Below are 15,856 nucleotides of genomic sequence, written 5' to 3' on the forward strand. Positions count from 1 at the left end.
TCTGATGATGGAAATTGCAAGTCTCTGGAGAAGAAATTTGGGGGTCCTGATGGATTTTCATTCCTCAAAACTCAATAGCCACTATTTTATTGGTGGTTATAAATGGTTTTTCCAACTCTAGGGAAAAAAAACTACTATTTTAGACCCAATATCATCACTTTCTAAAAAGGTAATTTGAAAAATAATGTCCAGGATATACTTTAGAAACCCCAAATCTCTAACAATATGGTAGAGCAACGTTAAGTGATGTATGGTGGTAAAGGGTATCAAAATATTCAGGTCGAACTTCCTTGGAGGAAGAATCTTGATTTAGGATTGATGGATGTCAGTTTGACTGACTTACTGAGAGTGCACAGGATATGTAGCGCTGTAATAGATGCAGAAAGAAGAAAACTGACAAGTTCAGTTTAAAGCAATAGTACAAAGTGGAGGAATGACAATCATGTGCATAGAATGACCATTTTTATTTTATGTATTGAATAAATACATTTTTATTTATTGGAGATATACTTGCCTCTTCATTAAAAAGGTTAGAAGAGGTTCATAATAAAGTCTCAATTCTTGCCTCTTTATTTTGCCCCCACCCAAGATTACAGAACTACAAACTCATTTGAATCTCATAGCAAATATTTTGGCTACTTTTTCATTAAAAATGTTAGCTCAGCTAAGATGATTAACTCTATGCATGGCCTGGAGTTTCTTCCCAGTCCCTCCCAAATTGACAGTAGTAAAAACTTTTAGTTGCACATACCCAGCGTAACCTCAGGTCAGAGTACAAATAAAACAGAACTAACAATCCTTTCTGGTCTGACTCTTCTCATCATATGCATATCACAGTCCTCTTGTTCTGATTTAAATCAAAATTTCATAAGACTTTATTGTAGAATCATCACATTTGATCTGTCCACCTCATCTCCCCTTATTTTATTGCTTAGTTCTATTTTTCTCTAGTGTTAATACAAAAGGCATATAGGAAGGTTTATAAAATAATAAATGGAAATTCAGTATTAAGAGAATGAACACAAAGCAAATGCCATAACAGTGGGGGTAAACAGAGTTGCAATAATTGTGTACCACACTTAGATAATAAGTACGTTCACGTTATTAAGAAGGGAGACATAAGGAGTAACAGAGTGAAGGAGGCAATAAGTCTGCAGCTATGCAGACTGTGGTCAGGAATTTGTAGTTTATTTATTAGGTGGCACTCTGATGGTGTGGATGGGGAATATAATGGTCATATTAGCATGTACGAGAGACAACTCTGACAAATATATAAGAAAAATTGAAGGCAAGAAACCAGGAATCAGTTCTAGAAGTCCATTAGTGACCTGCACTAAGGCTCCATTCTGTATTAGAGAGTAGGCCTAGATCCAAAAGGCTGTAAATGGGAATTTATCAAACACTTATTGAAAAACTCCCATGTTCAAAACAGAATACTAAATGGTAGGCAGATCCTACAATGAACAAAGCCATGATCTGAAGATGGTGTTTTTCAAGGATACCATGGAGCTGGAGAAAAAAGACAGAAATAGGGCAAGTGAAAATTTCACAAAGCTTACTCTTTTTACTTAGATCAACCATTTTTCTTGAATAAACGTTCTTTGAAATGCTGAAAGTCCTATGGTTAATTTTCAGAGTTCAGAAACTGAAACAAGAATTCTCTAAAGACGTTTGCTATGAAATTATTTTTAAAACATTTTGCCAGTTTTCCCACTGCTTCTATGGAGTAGTAAGTTTTCAGAGCTCCTTACTCTGCCTTTTTCATACTTCTTCTGGTTATTACAGTTGTTCAAAGTGGGCTTCATTAAAGCATTCTGTTATTTGGTCAATTTTATTCTTTGGTCTTTGCTCTCTGTTTGGACCTATATGCATGTCTTTGGGGCAGAGAGCCTTTTGAGGACAGTTATCAATCAATAGGTTGGACTCCTCAAGTTCCATTTGGTACCTACAGTATAATGTAGAGAGAATAGAAGAATGAATCTGGGAGAATTAGGTTGCAGAGTGTCTGCAAGAAGAAAACTATGCTTAGGTTGACCTGAGAAAGCAGATCCTAGAAAAATAAAGAAGGCCAAAAGACAGAAAACATGTCACTGATATCAGCTTTCATGTTCCCGGTTCCATACTACAAAAAGGTTTTAATCTAAATATGAGTTGTTGCTACCGAGCCTAATTTCTGAGCTGAAACCAGTGAAGTTGGGGTTTGGGATGGTGTGTGTGTGTGTGTGGTGGGGGACGGGGGGGGTGTTGTTGTTGTTTCTGCCAAGATTTAGGATGTAATTCTCAGTCTTGCTGTTTCTCATGACTGAATTTTAGACTTTGGGAAAGACTTTGATTGTTTTAATGTATATTATAGACCTACAAAAATGAAAAGGAATGTCAATTTTCTTTTAAGAAACTGGGAAGAGGGCCTATGTTAAAATATATGAGAGTTCGTATATCTGATCATAAGCAAAGAGCCAAAGTCAAAACTTATAGAAGCATCACGTGGTCTTTGATCTGGTTTTATTAACTATTTGTTTTTTTTTTTTCTAAAATCTTCATTATTTTATTTGTTACAATTCAGAAACTATACTTTTAATTTCATTAGTGTGTGTTGACAATCCCATTAGAACACACGATAGAATATGTTCTTACATATAAAAGTTCTACATCTAAATTGGTATTGCATATGACTAGGAACCTCTTATTTTAACCCATATTGAATAATCATTCACATATTCCCTTCCTGCTGTTTGATGAAAGTGTAGGTGGGGCTATGAGGTTTAAAAGGGTAAGTAACGATTATCAGAAAACTCTGGTCAAATACCTTTCCTCATGGTGCTTTTTAGAAAACAGAAAGGACTAGCCCACCATCCTCCTCCAATTCTGTGTCCTCCTCCAGAGAACCACAAAGCAGGCATGGCGAAGGTGGCTTAGAAGTAGAATTTTCAGATAGGTATGTTTTGTATGCAGCAGCTACAATTCCATCCCCCCAAGCAATAAAATACGTGAGTACCAAAGAAGCAGGATAAATTATGGAGAGGGGGAAGGTTGGAAAAAAAAAAATAAGTTTATTCTTCCTTTTGGATTTCTGTAGAAAAACTCTCAGATAAAAGAGAAGAAACAGATGATTCAATGATTAGAAATTTTGAGAAAAGTTATATAAATTCTTGCCCGTAGGTAATAACTAAATGCTCAATCTTTCTTGACTTTACAGAGACCAGAACCTCCTAGAAAATTGCTTGCAAGAGAAAGTATGTACCATAAAATCTATTGATAAAGCAACATACTTTTAGTCCTTTCTAATGTGTCATAACAGGAAAGAAACTGTGAATTGAATAATGAGTAATCACCTATTGATATTAGTCTTTTATATTTGCCTTTTTTTCCCCCTTAAAGCTTACTTTCAGTTAATTCTTAAATTTTGCAGTGATCTAAAGTTCTTATCAAAAGATAATGTTGGCCCGTCAGGAAGAGTCTCACAGGTATAGATAGAAGTGTGCGGGATGACGTTAAAGGACCTAGCCGTCACAGCAGCACGAAATCCCACAAGCCCATTTTATCATGGGAAGCCACTAGGTGACATGGCTTTGCAGCCTTGGCTGGTGAGCTTGGGATGCCTGGGTCTGGCTCTAGCCATTTTAGTGAGAAGTGCCCTGGTCACCCAAGAACGTCACATAAAAAAGTACCTGGTCACCTATGAGCTGAGTCTTGGAACAAGCAGATAAGATGGTGCAATTTACAAAGCCCCGCCCTGGAACTCGTCAAACCAGTCAGGAAAGACAAAGATGTTGGAGAACAACCACAGACTCTGACATACTTTTTCGCACGGACACTCACTCAAGTCATAGGATATATAGCAAATATAAAAGCTTTGCTTCAAGGGAATATTTCTCAGTCTAATTTTAAAGTGGAAAACAACTAAAAACTAGGTTCTAATTACTATATTTCACTAAATGGAAAATTTGTGGAATATCTCTTTTTCATATATCAAAGTTGGAAACTCTTTCTCACACTTAGCCTAAGAATAACAATGCAGGGTTTGTTTTTTTTTTAGTATCTGTGATAATCAGAAAAATAATATATACTGAATGTCTTAGTTTATATGTGCTGTAGTGCATTAGAACAACTACTTTCTCTGTAAAAATTTAGATTACATTTTAAAAATGTTTGATTTAGGATGTCATTATATAAAACAAGTATTTTACAACATAGGCCGTCATCCAAAATCTGTTTTCAAACCACTAGCCATTGTACAATAAAGGGATAAAAAAAGTACATTAGGAGACTCCTGGATAAGAGCAAGATTGAATTGCTTTTCCTAAGGTGCTTCCAAACACTCTCAAATGTGTCGGGAAAGAGTGTGTTACAGAAGTGTTAAATTTTCTTTGAATGTTGATCTGAAATGTGAATATTTCCATGCTAACCTAAGGTCGTATTCTGGGTATGAACAAGCTCCATTATGGGGATCATATTGTTTAACCTGGTGCCTACATACTAGCCTTCCAGGCTTTGCTGCCAATTACTGATATTTACAGCCTTTATGTCTTAAGAGAAATAATTTAAAAACAGACTACTCATTTATCAGTAAAAGGATCTTTTTTGCAAGCCCCAAATTTATTTGCAGTAAATAAGAGGTGGCTTACAGAAATGCTGCAGATGCATTTTGTTTCTACTTTTGGTCCAGTTTAAGCTGTGACGTCACCATTGACTTACTAGGAAAATGGTTTCCCAAATCTGGTCCCCGGGCGTCCATTTCTGGATCAAAATGAGGAATCCAATTTCCCTAACCTTGTTCCTCTCCTAACTCTTTCAGACCCCAGCCTAGTGGGACCCTTTTTTTTCTATCTTAACTAATTTGTTCATTATACCATCTTTTCTCAGCCTTCCTATCTAAAACAGTTTGCACTGATACTCTTTTATTGAGTACAAAACCAGTCAGTCTCTATGAGCATTAACATTTTTGTTGCCTTTCAGAAAATTGTTAACAGTTAGCTGCACTCATTTTCATATGTGCAAATCATAGGTTCATCTCTGTGGCAGGGATTGGGAGAGAGGGATGGCTTATTTTTCACTCTTACATCTTAGCTAGACGGATGTCTCTGAAGACACCCAAATGTTTTGACTACATCTGTTTTGAGAAACACTTTGTTATAAATAATCTGGCATATTATTAAATAATATTGTTGGATCGTAGACACCATGTCTTCTTGCATGTTATGTGGCTAGCCAGCAATTTGGTGATTTTTTTTTCTATTTTTACCAAAAAGTAATTTATCCCAGCAACAAATGTTGGGGAAAAACAAAAAGACTTGGAGGAAATATGGATCAAATGGAAACCTATAAAAAATATTTTACTCCTGTACAGAGTAAACCAACTTGAAAGCAATCTGAAATTCTAAGTAAATCCCTCACTATGTTCTCTTTATAACCATCATGGTACCCAGCAAGGCACCATCTGATATAAAAAATTAAATGTTACCCTCTGTCCCAGAATAACATAAGAATGTTACGTGATTTTTCTTCATTCCTGCTTGCCTCTTCTCCAGGTAACCTCTGAAGAACTGAATAGTATAATTCAGAATATAATGACCTGGGTTGTAGCTACAGTGACCAGTATATTATACCCAGCCATCACAAAGTATGAAGAAAGATTGCGAAATAAGGCGTATCCAGTGTCTGAGGACTCCATCCTCTCTTCAGACAGCTCAAGTTTCTGCAGCACATGCAGTGAAGAGTTTACATATGGAAGCTACACATCTGCCACAACTCAAACATTTCATAGAGAGCCCTGTGCATTTGCAGTCGACATATCAGTAAGGCGACCAACCACACCCTTAAAACCACCCTCTGCTCACGTGGAAAGAACAATTGTGGGTAAAACATATGACGTGAAAGGACAATCTATAACATCCGAACTCAAATATAATAAGACCAGTATGATATATGCATATCCTAAGGTCAGAACTTGTAAATCTGATAGTCACCTCCTGACATCATCTGAAAGATGCACCAAAATATCTAAGGATGCCACCACGGAAACAGATGGCTTAGAGAGTCCACCGTTTCCTGATCAAAAAGCAAAAGCCACGAATGAAATGAAGAATTTAAAGAATGTTTTTGTTAACTTTAAATGTCACTTAAAAGGGGAAACTGAATTGATTTTAGAAAGTATTTTTCAAGAAATCATGTCTGATTTAACACAGGCCATTCCTTCTCTTTCTTCTGTTACTGCTGAAGTTTTTGTTGACCAAAGTGAACCGGAAAAAGAAGACTTGCTTTCCAATATTGATATCTGCTCAGCAGCCTCAGAGATTGTAGAGAATATGCTTGAGAAGCTACAGTCTGCAGTTGAGAAAAAATGTGTTGAGATATTTTCCCCAGAAGATCTGTCAGTTGACATTAAACCAGGTTTGCCACTCAGTAGAGAATATCTCAGTCCATCGAATGCAAAATCTTTAAAAGCTTCACTGCCTTCCAATTTGGAACCCATGTGTGATATTGCTGAGGATATGGTACATGCCATTTTAGAAAAGCTGATGGCTCTTGCCTCTTGTAAGCAAAATGACCTTCCTCGTCTTGAAGAAACAACCAAACTTTCTGAGCAGCAACCTATGACAGACCCAACATGCACGTCCCTCAAAAGAGCCAGCAAAAAGAAACCTAGTCCCGAACCTGATGCAGCTACTTTAATTGTTAAAGATCAGATACAAAATTTAATATCAAATATTTTTTCTCAGTCCTCTTTGGTTGGATATATAGAGGAAGCAATCAGTACTATACTAGGATTTGTACAAACTGAACTTAATAACGAGAGGCTTATTGCATCTGAAGAAACCATAGTCGTCCTTCAGCTTCTCGATGACGCCTTCACTCAGCTACATCAGGAGCCAGTAAAGGCAGATGCCCAAAGATGTAGGCACTCTAGACTACAAAATCCTTCTGACACTGAAGAAAAGTACAGACTCGCTGGCACGAGATTAACTAACGGCCCTAGGTCTAAAAGATCCTTTCCACCTATTAATGTTCCTGGCATGGTCCTTTATTCTGAAGATGATAATGAAGAAATCGACAAAATTGTGAAAAATGTACTCGATTCATCTTTCAGAGATGAAAAGCCAAAATCACAGGCACAAATTCCTGAGAATCAGTTTACAAAAGGCAACACCTGTTTTGAATATAAAAAAAATAGCAAACCACCTACAAAGGCTGCTTCTGGAAGAAGCAAAGTTGAATTTTGTGAGAGGGGATTAAAGACTGAGCTACCATCTTTTAATGATAAAGAAATTCTAAAGGAAAAACCCTGTTTGAATAGGGACATGTTGATTTTCAGCCAAGATGAAAAGCATCACATACAAAAGGCTTCAGAAAACATAGTTAAAAGTATTTTAACAGAAATGCTCAAGGACCTAGCTTCTGTTCCTGGCCACTTAGACAGTAAAACTGGCCAAGAAGCCTCAGTTCTTGTTTCAGAAAAATCTCAAGGTCTGTCGCATCCAGAACGGACGGACCAGATGATCTCTGTGTCAGAAATTAGTGCGGTGGCTCAAGAAATCACAGATGCTGTGCTAAATATACTCCAAAAGGCTTCAAGCTGCATTCTCAATACCACCAAGGGCTCCATTTCATCATCAGTTCAAACATCTCTAGGTAGTTCTGATACTCCACACACGGTTGAAGGAGCACCAAATAAAAAGCCATTAAAAATATGGTTTGACAGTGAAAAGAAAGTGAAATATTTATCTTCATTCAATGTAGATCCCGCAAAGCCTTCTCCGTTAAAATCTGAAAAAAGTGAACCTCAACCTGTAGGTGACGTTACTGATAAGATCATCAATACAATTTGTAGAAGGCTGAAGTTATTCATTTGTCAAAAATTACAAATGGGCTTCAAACCTTCAGTTGTGGAGCAAACTTCATTAAAATCCCAACTTAGTGGTTACACAACTAAAGTGGTAAACATTGTTTTGCGTGCTATCCAGAAGGAACTAGAACTCAATAAGAGAAGCCTAAATCATAGGGAACTGGACCCTGCCAAATCCCTTACAGGTAAAGGACTTTTTGCTGACACTGATAAATTGGAATCTCTTGTCTCAAATCTCAGTGATGACATTATGGAATCTCCATTATTAACTTGCATTTATGAAATGTTATCAAGTGGACATTCTGACCAAAGCGGTATATCACTTCCTGCAGAGAAGCCAAAGCCTGAAACTTCATATGGATCTGACATTATTGATAAACAAGATGTTTTGCCAAGTAGGCAGGATAGAAAATCTTTTCACAGATTTTTGGCTACTCCATGCGCTCTCCATAGTGTTGTAAATGGAAAAGATCCCAAAGACAATGCTAGATTGCAAGTGTTAGACAGCATTGGGGAGGCACTATATGAAATGTTATGTACGCTCATAGCGACCCATTCTCAGCATCAGCCACCTCGTAGTAAACCAAACAGAGAAAAGAATGAAAATTCCCAAATGGCTGCTACATTAAAGTCCAATATTCAGCACATTTCCAAAACAATTTTGGAATACATCCTTGCAAAATTATGTAGTGTTGATACGGATACCAGCTTTGCAAGTCCTGGATTTAAAGCTGTCTCAGAGTCTCTTGATATCGACAACCTATCATTTGCTTCGATTATTGAGGAAATGGCCAAGTGTACTGACATAATCTCTGGCATAATTTCCAGGATGATTCAGGAGGGTCCTAAACAGGTGACAAAAAGCAAAGCAAAAACTATCACGCCTGCGTCTTCCAAAACAGGAAGCACAAAAGAAACACCTCCCAATGAACTGAAAGCTATAGCTTTAGATATTCTTAATACGGTTTTTGCTAAACTGGAAGGGTTTGCTAATGGAAATTTAGAAACTCTGGGGTCTCTTAATGATGGAAATGAAGAAAGCGGTAAGAGAGACTTGGAATGGGAAAGTCCCAGTATTTTCACAGACACACATGAGGAACTGCTGCAGTCTGCTTTATACACGAATGCAAAGAGGATATCTAGTACTATTCTGAAAGCTATTCAAACGGAACTGAATGTGAACTCATTAGATTTGAAGACAAGTGTAAATACCCCAACACCCGAGAAACAAATGCTTAAGAATATAGTCAATTTAATTTTAGACGCAGTATCCTCAGATATGTTCAATGAGACTGAATCTGAAGAGGGAGGCACTGAAACTTATCGATACAGGCCAACCTGTGGAAATTCGCTTCCTGGAGGAGCTGAATCAGATCCATTTCTAGAAGATGCCTCATGTACAAAGAAAGAATTCACTGGGGAGAGAACACTAGTAAGAGAAGAAGATAAATCAGATTCTCTTAAACAATGGGTTCTAGAAAGAACCTTAAGCAAAATTGAAGTGAAACTCAAAGACCCACAGAAATCTCCAATTGTCCCCATTATAAGAAATATTTTGAATGAAATTTTTCAAAACGCTTTGGTCAGTCAATTAAATGTGCTTTCTCTCTCCCATTGTCATGCAAGTAGCATCGCTCACGATGTTGATGAGCCAATTCCTCAAACATCTGTTCAGTTTATAGATAAAATGATGGGTCCTATAGTGTCTGAAGCAGACGTAATCGTAGTGGCAGACGATGTAGTTAGAACCGTATTTCATAAACTTTTCTCAGCCACCATGCTGGAAAGAAATGCAAGAGAAAATAGGTCTAAAACCATCACCTTTAGAGCAAATGTTTCTTTACATGAACACACCCACGGAGGGAAGTCCTCTGTTAGCGTGCTAGATAAGAACCCGTGTACTCTTACGTCCCGACTCAGTGATGACAAACAGGCCAAAGTAAACATAGTTGAAGATATTGTACAGGCAATATTAACAAACTTAGAGACTTTTGCTACCTCCAAAGTAAGATCTCTCTTTTGTCCCCAAATCAACTTCACAGTTCCAATGGCTTTCCCTACTCAGGATAAAAGTGCATTAAGCAAGGCATTATCAGCCAAAGATTTGTATTCTGGTGATCAATTGTCCACTTGCTCAGTGGATCATATGACATCAGAAGAGACCAACTCAGTGTGTCAACTCCCTTTAAATAAACTAAATACATATGCAACAGAGGTGGCTAGAAAAATTTTACAAGGCATCAAACATGAGTTAGATAAAGAAAGGGAAAGTCCCTTCTTAACTCATAACATTGTGGTTTCTGAGAGCGTTGCGAGTCACATTGTTAACACAGTGTTAGATATCGTATCATCTAAAGGCCCGTGTGGCAAAAACGATTCCGAGAAAGAGAGCAATTCAGGTCAACAAGAAGGAATCATTGAAAAGCTGTTTAATAAGGCCGAATATAGGAAAGTACTTCAGTTTCAAATACAAGATATCATTGAAGGCATCTTATGTGATATTTATGAAAAAACCTTGTATCAAAATCATCTCTCATATGCCACAGCCACTCTGAAGTGTAGCACAGCTGGGAAACATTCCGGAGCAAATTCTGAAACAGTCACTGAGGAGGCGAATAAGATTATTCCAAGACTTTCAGTTCCCAAATCGGATGTCATTTTGATATCTAATGACATGGTCAATATTGTTCTTCATAATCTCAGCTCCGCTGTCCTACTCGGCATAAATGCAAAGAATCCTACTTCTGCAAGACTGCCCCTGAACCTCTGTGACATATTTTCACAAGCAGAGTGTCAACAGCCTCCTCTTACGGGGTCAACAAGTGAAAGAAAAACAGAGTATTTGCCACCCTCAGGAAGTCTGAAATCCGCTTATGCTGATGATTGTCAGATAACTGCAGTTGAGAAAGAAGATGCCAAAAAATCTGCTCCTGACCCGAGTGGGGAAAATGCTAACTTCATTACTAAAACTGTTTTCAATCGGTTAGAAGCTTTTGCCACAGAAAGAATAGACTCATTAATTACTGTTGCTTTCCAGGCTAACGAAGAGTCCATTGCTAGCCTAGAACTGGAAAATTATAAACGAGACGATAGCGCCTGTCATGAATCAAGCCAGGTTGAATCAAATGTGAACGTCCTTAAAGTATCCACTAAAACTATCCTTGGCCTCGAGCTCACAGATTCCACTTTTGCAAGTTACAGAGAAAATCTTCGGTCCACAATTCATCTACCACAAGGTTGTCTTGAGGAATATGCTGACATCATTACCAGTGCCATATTGAGACTTATTAAAAGTGACCTAGACTTAGAAATTCAAAAGATGTATTCATACCCAAACAACATTTCATTCCAAGAAAATATCATCGTGAGTGGAATTGTCAACAGTATCTTAGAGAATTTATATGACAAAAGATCTGCTAAGGAAATCAGTGTTTACTCAAAAGACAATCCTAAGTCGTTTTCACCACTAACTGTACCAAATGAAATATGGCTGGGACAAAGAGAGCAGGAGAAAGACAAACTACCTCAGGTTTCGATATATCCGTTGGAACAAAACCAGATGACATTGGAAAAAGAAAGCCAGGGAACTGTTTTGGAAGAAATATTTATGAGAAATGGAGAATCAAAGCAAAAAGAAAAGACAGTATTGCTCAGTGCAGTGGAAGACGTTTTAACTCAAGCGCATCAAAGAATAATAGAAATCATTGGCCATTTGTCTCCATTTAATGAAATGCCCCACTTAGTATCTAATTCTAAAATTAGAACATCAGGCATAACACAGAAAAACCTCTTTCAGTCACAGATTAGCAGCACAGCAAATGACATGGTTGAAAGTGTTTTTGGGAAAATGTACTCTATAGTTGTTATCTCATTAAACAAAAGTAACAGACAAGTAGGAGCATCTGACAACAACTATACGTTGTCTAAGAAAGTGGCATGCGCCAAAGAAACCAAACAAACAGGAAAAGGAAGTAATGCCACCCGATATGTGATACCACAGGTTTATTCTTATGCAGGCAGCCAAAATGTCTCTCTGTTAGAAAACAAATGTTTGCAGTACTCCCCGTCGCAAGTGGGGAGGGATTTAGTCCAAATGGTTCTTAATAAGATCATAAATTTTGCCTCAATTCATCTAGAAGAGACTTTGTCCCCTGAAAGTTGTTCTGATGAGTTGCAACCTGTAAAGCTACACAGTTCTAAAGTGAGCTTCAAGGGCAGCCCTAAACCAGATTTTAAAACGAGTTTAAAAGCAAGACCAAAAGTTACTCCTTTGTCTAAATTTAGAACGAAATCACACCTAGGACCTGGTGGCACTAAGGTCAAAGGCAAGACCAGGTTGGGTGCTAGAGAGAAGACTCCAAGAGACAGCCAGTCCAAGACCTCCACTAAGCTGCCGCACTCCCTATCAGCAGGAGATGCCAAAAACCTACTGGACATGAAACTGCCTACCTCAGAACTAAAAATGTACGCCAAGGATATAATAAGTACCATCCTGGAAACAATCATGAAAGCATTTGAGAAGGTGAAGCAAACCAGAACAATGACGAATGTTGAAGCTTTACCGTCCGATCAAATCATGGCAGCCAACGAGACAGTTAATATGGTTTTGCAAGAATTATATGCTACAAGTAACCACGATTTGGCTTATCCAATCAAGTTCTCACACGTGGACCACCTCAAACTTTCACAAGGGCATTTCGACGCGGAGTCCCTTGCCAGACCACAGGCGTGTTTTTACTTGGAAAATGTTTCTTCGCAGCTAGAACAGATTTTTCCTAAAGAAGGTATATTTAAAAAAATGTTTGACAAATGGCAAGCGGAATCAAAGGACATGGAAAATGAAAAGCACAAGCTAATGACGATAGCTGAAAATGTCTTGACTGAAATTCCAATGAAAGCAAAAGAATTAGAATATTCCCTCTCGCTTTTAAGTTTGCCGCAACTTGAGGATTGGGAAAGCAGGTGCTATAGTCATTTTAAAGGAACTTCTACTAGACTTGAAGATACCAAAGCGCAAATTAATATATTTGGAAGGGAAATTGTAGAAATGCTGTTTGAAAAGTTACAGCTGTGTTTTTTGTCCCAGGTGTCGCCCCCAGATAGCAAAGAAACTCTAGCAAGTAGGAAAGAATACAGTCGTACCAGAAGTAAACACGACTTGCCCATCAAGGACATCCTCAGCAGTGCACCGGTATATAACACAAAGACGATAGACCAGATTTCTTTGGGCTCCAGCAACCAAATTGTCCGAGAAATTGTAGAAAGGGTTTTAAACATTTTGGAGTCCTTTGTCGACTTGCAGTTTAAATATATCTCTAAATATGAGTTTTCTGAAATAGTGAAAATGCCTATAGAAAACTTCTTTCCCGCCCAACAGAGCCTATTAAGCAAAAAGATGTTGCCAAAGCTGCAACCGCTTAAAAAGTTTTCTGATGAACCCAATTCAAATACTATTGCTTCCAAGGAAAACATACAGGATACCCTTCTGCAGCTCCACTCGTTCCATTCCGAATTACTTACATATGCTATTAATATTGTCAGTGACATGCTCAGTACAATTAAGAACAAGCTAGACAAAGAAATAAGTCAAGTGGAACCATCTTCCATTAGCACATTGAAAGAGACCGTCATAGCAAGTGAGATCATTGGCACACTGATGGACCAGTGTACTCATATCAATAATCTTCCGAAGGAAAGGTGGTACCGAGGAGCAGAAAATAGCTGTGTTGCTAATCAGGTTGAGTTAGCAACTAATATGAAAATGCCCACATCGAAGTTGAAGGAAGTTCGTTTTGGGGATAATCCTTTGCAAATCATACCTGGTGTCGTGTGTCATTCAGAGGAAAATATGAAAAGAAAGTACAGAGCTTCATCAAACTTACCCTCATATGCCAGAGCGTCTACAGAAGATACAATTAAAGGCTCAGAGCCAATGGAAAGGCTTGATTCAGAAAATACAGTGTCGTGCTTTACAAACAAGGTACAAGACTACAGCCCAAGGGACTCAAACTTTGGCCGTTTTGACCAAACCGTGCGAGGAAGTAGCTCTCCCCCCGAAGCCAGTGTCTTACAAAGACTGTTTAAGAAAGCAAATGAGTCCGCAGAGACAGCATTAAAGCAAGTCATGTCATTCATAGAAATAGGAAAAGGTGAAAACCCAAGAGTGTTTCACTATGAAACTCTCAAACCAGTTGAGCCAAGCCAAATTCAGACAAATGTTTCTCCACTCAAAATATGTTTAGCTGCAGAAAATATTGTCAATACTGTGCTGTCGAGCTCTGGCTTTCCAAGTCAACCACACATTAATGAAACAAACATGGAAACAATGAAACCAATTTTCATATCAAATCAAAACCCTTTGTCTGTAATATCTGAAGGACAAAAGAATGAGGAGAAGAGTTTGCTTAGAACGTGGGATAAAAAAGTCAGCTATCTACCAGAGGAAGAAGAAGAAAAAAGAGCTGAAGCTAGCTGGGGAGATTTTTCTTTATTGCAAAAATGGGAAAGTCAGAGATACCCAAGAAGAAAGAGTCTGAAGGAAGTTAAAGTCATCGCTTTTGCTGATCATGATCTGGGTCCAAAGGAAATTCATTTGGTAGCAAGACATATCACCACATCTGTGGTCACATATTTCAAGAACTTTGAAACTAGAGGTAAGCAAGAAATAACCTACTTTAAAAGTTGGCATAATGTAGAAATAATAGATTTTTTAAAAAAATAAAGTATCCTATCCAAGGAGCTGAATTTACTGGTTTTGGGCAGGGGGTTTGTTTTGTTGTTCGTTTGTTTGTTTTTCCTGAAAATAGCCTTAGAAGTGGAGTATCTAATTACTTCTTAATATATCAGGATACAAAAAAAAAAAAAAAAAGCAAAGTTTAACCTCACATGGTTTGAATCTGAACAATTCTGTTGCTCAGTTTTCCATATCTACAGATGAGGGAAGAAGACGTTACTCTAAAGCAGGGGATTTTGGTTTAATATAAGATAGGAGTTCCAAATAATTTTTAAAGGTTTTATACATGACCTCTTTATAATCTTGCCAAGTATATAGTTAATTGATTGAAGTTAGTGGTTCATCTTTTCAAGGTGTACAGTTGAATTCTTTGCCTCATTAATCATGATTTCTAAGAACAGTGGTATTAACCATTTGCTTTGTATATATTCCAGGATTCTTAAATTCCTTTAAGCCCAAATACAACCTCACAAAGTTATTTTCACTCCTTTTCTAAGAGGTTGAATCATATGTAAGAGCCATTTTTTTTTTTTTGTATATCAAAACCTATTGATTATTGGCGGTTTCACAAAAATGTAATCTAATAATGCCATACATAGTACCCCTGACCCGGATCAGTAATTCCAGTTACCAGTTATGAGTTGCTTCAATACCAGGTCAGATACATCACTTGCCAACCATTCAAACGGGGAAACACATCGTAGCCGTCCTATCCACCTGCCTGGGGCTCATTTCTCATCCTCAAAACGAGCGTTCTTTCAGGATGGAGAGCTGTGCGTCTGCCGTTTCAAGCTCATAAACAGGCTTTCCCCAAACATAGCTTACGTGAACTTAGAGAATAATAATGAAAAACAAACAAGAGAAGATCCATGATTTCATGCCATTGGTATTCATCTCTATCAAATCTATTCTGTATTTTCAGACATGTTTGGGGCCTTCCACTGATTCTACTTCTGCTTCTTATTCCTCTTGGAATATGCTTTCCTCACTTTCTTCATCTCAACATCACCAAATCCTATCTAGCAGTCAAAGCTCAGCTTAAAAAGCTGCCCATCTCCACGGAGTGTTGCCTGATTTTGCATGCAGAGACGTAATAGATGATTATGTTTTGAGGAAATTTTTTTGGGGGGAAGTTCCTCCCCCAAATAAATAAGAAAAAATAATAAATATTTTTTTAGGAAAAAAGTAATGGATAGCCTAACATTAAATGTTTTCACTGAAAAAAATAATTTTAAATAATTACATGATCTCTCTCGAGATCACGGCAGATAAGCTAGATT

The 15,856-nt window shown here is 37.6% G+C and overlaps 1 protein-coding gene across 1 annotated transcript in view; it reads left to right on the plus strand.

The window, feature by feature from the left end:
• The window catches only part of FSIP2 (fibrous sheath interacting protein 2), a 75,746-nt gene that overhangs the window by 31,954 nt on the left and 27,936 nt on the right, over positions 1-15,856 (plus strand). The window contains exons 15-17 of the mRNA XM_041722477.1: positions 3,197-3,233; positions 5,529-11,989; positions 12,038-14,496. Coding sequence (XP_041578411.1) covers positions 3,197-3,233; positions 5,529-11,989; positions 12,038-14,496 — 8,957 coding nt within the window. The remainder of the gene's footprint in view (positions 1-3,196; positions 3,234-5,528; positions 11,990-12,037; positions 14,497-15,856) is intronic.

This window comes from Vulpes lagopus, chromosome 11 (assembly GCF_018345385.1).
Source record: "Vulpes lagopus strain Blue_001 chromosome 11, ASM1834538v1, whole genome shotgun sequence".
Lineage (NCBI taxonomy): Eukaryota > Metazoa > Chordata > Mammalia > Carnivora > Canidae > Vulpes > Vulpes lagopus.